The sequence below is a fragment of the Cyprinus carpio genome, chromosome A21 (assembly GCF_018340385.1).
Source record: "Cyprinus carpio isolate SPL01 chromosome A21, ASM1834038v1, whole genome shotgun sequence".
Classification (NCBI taxonomy): domain Eukaryota; kingdom Metazoa; phylum Chordata; class Actinopteri; order Cypriniformes; family Cyprinidae; genus Cyprinus; species Cyprinus carpio.
In genome coordinates, this window is record NC_056592.1 from 1,183,439 (window position 1) to 1,184,610 (window position 1,172).

Consider the following 1,172-nt stretch of genomic DNA (forward strand, 5'->3'; position numbering starts at 1 on the left):
TTAAATTGCATGAATGTAATATTTATTTATAATTATGTCATTTTGATCTGATTTTCTTGAGTCACCTCAAAAGAACAGACTCGCGACAGAGAGAGCGAGCGAGCGAGCGAGCGAGAGAGAGAGAGAGAGAGAGAGAGAGAACAGGAAATGGAAAACAGGATATCTGGTACAGGAAACGGAAGACACAATAGTATTTCTGGATCATGTGACTCATTGGCAAAAGAAGCTAAAGCCGTTTGTGATGTAATGATAAATCACACACACAGTGGAACATGTTTCATGTTGGCATCATTAGAGCACAGGCTGAAGGCACGAGAGGTTTTCAGATGTATAACGCTGGGGTCAAAGTGCATTCTTTATCAGTGAGGGCGGCACTTATTATTCATCTCAGTCTGAAATCAGCACTATGCACCGGCTTCCCCGACCTCCTCCGACCCGCACGGGTTCAAGCGAACCTCGGTCTGTCCAGCGCTGCTGAGAGGTCAGAGGTCAGAGTTTCTGGCGGGAGAAGAAGGCCTTGGTCTGAGCGCAGGTGGGGTTGACGCAGAGCGGACAGCGGAGGGTGAGCTGACGGGAACACGGCTCGCTGGACTTCAGATGGGACTGAACCAGATCCGCCAGCGCCTGAGAGAGACCGCGAGTGTGTGAGAGTTTACACCACCTAGTGAGCCGACTACATAGACAGCACCCTACAGCATCAGCGTGAAGGTCAGACACCACGTGATGCCTCCATTCAGCAGACAATCACACCAGCATCCACAGGCTTAATACTACATTCAAGATGCTCAAGGCAAGATAATAAAATTACTATTTAAAAATAATAAAATAATTTATTTTAAATAAAAAAAATATTCAGTTTCTTATACAATGAAATTGTATATTTATATATAAAATGTTACCATTGTTTAAATTAATTTATATATATTTCTGAACATATACATGTACACACACACATATGTACATTTGAATTTTGTATTATTATTAAATTAATATTTTATTTATATTTCATTATATATATATATATATATATAAAAGTGAAAAATTGTATTTTTTTCATATTTCACAAACAAAATAAATTGTATTATTTTATCAACGTTATTTTTAAATTAATATACACATATATATAACAAAAAATAGTATAATCATACATAAATTAGTATTACTTTAATAAT

At 37.5% G+C, this 1,172-nt stretch overlaps 1 protein-coding gene across 1 annotated transcript in view; it reads right to left on the reverse strand.

Moving 5' to 3' along the window:
* The window catches only part of LOC122149259 (ferrochelatase, mitochondrial-like), a 15,389-nt gene continuing 14,217 nt past the window's right edge, over positions 1–1,172 (reverse strand). The window contains exon 11 of the mRNA XM_042778500.1: positions 1–624. Within this exon, the coding sequence (XP_042634434.1) occupies positions 490–624 (135 nt within the window). The 3' untranslated portion in view covers positions 1–489. The remainder of the gene's footprint in view (positions 625–1,172) is intronic.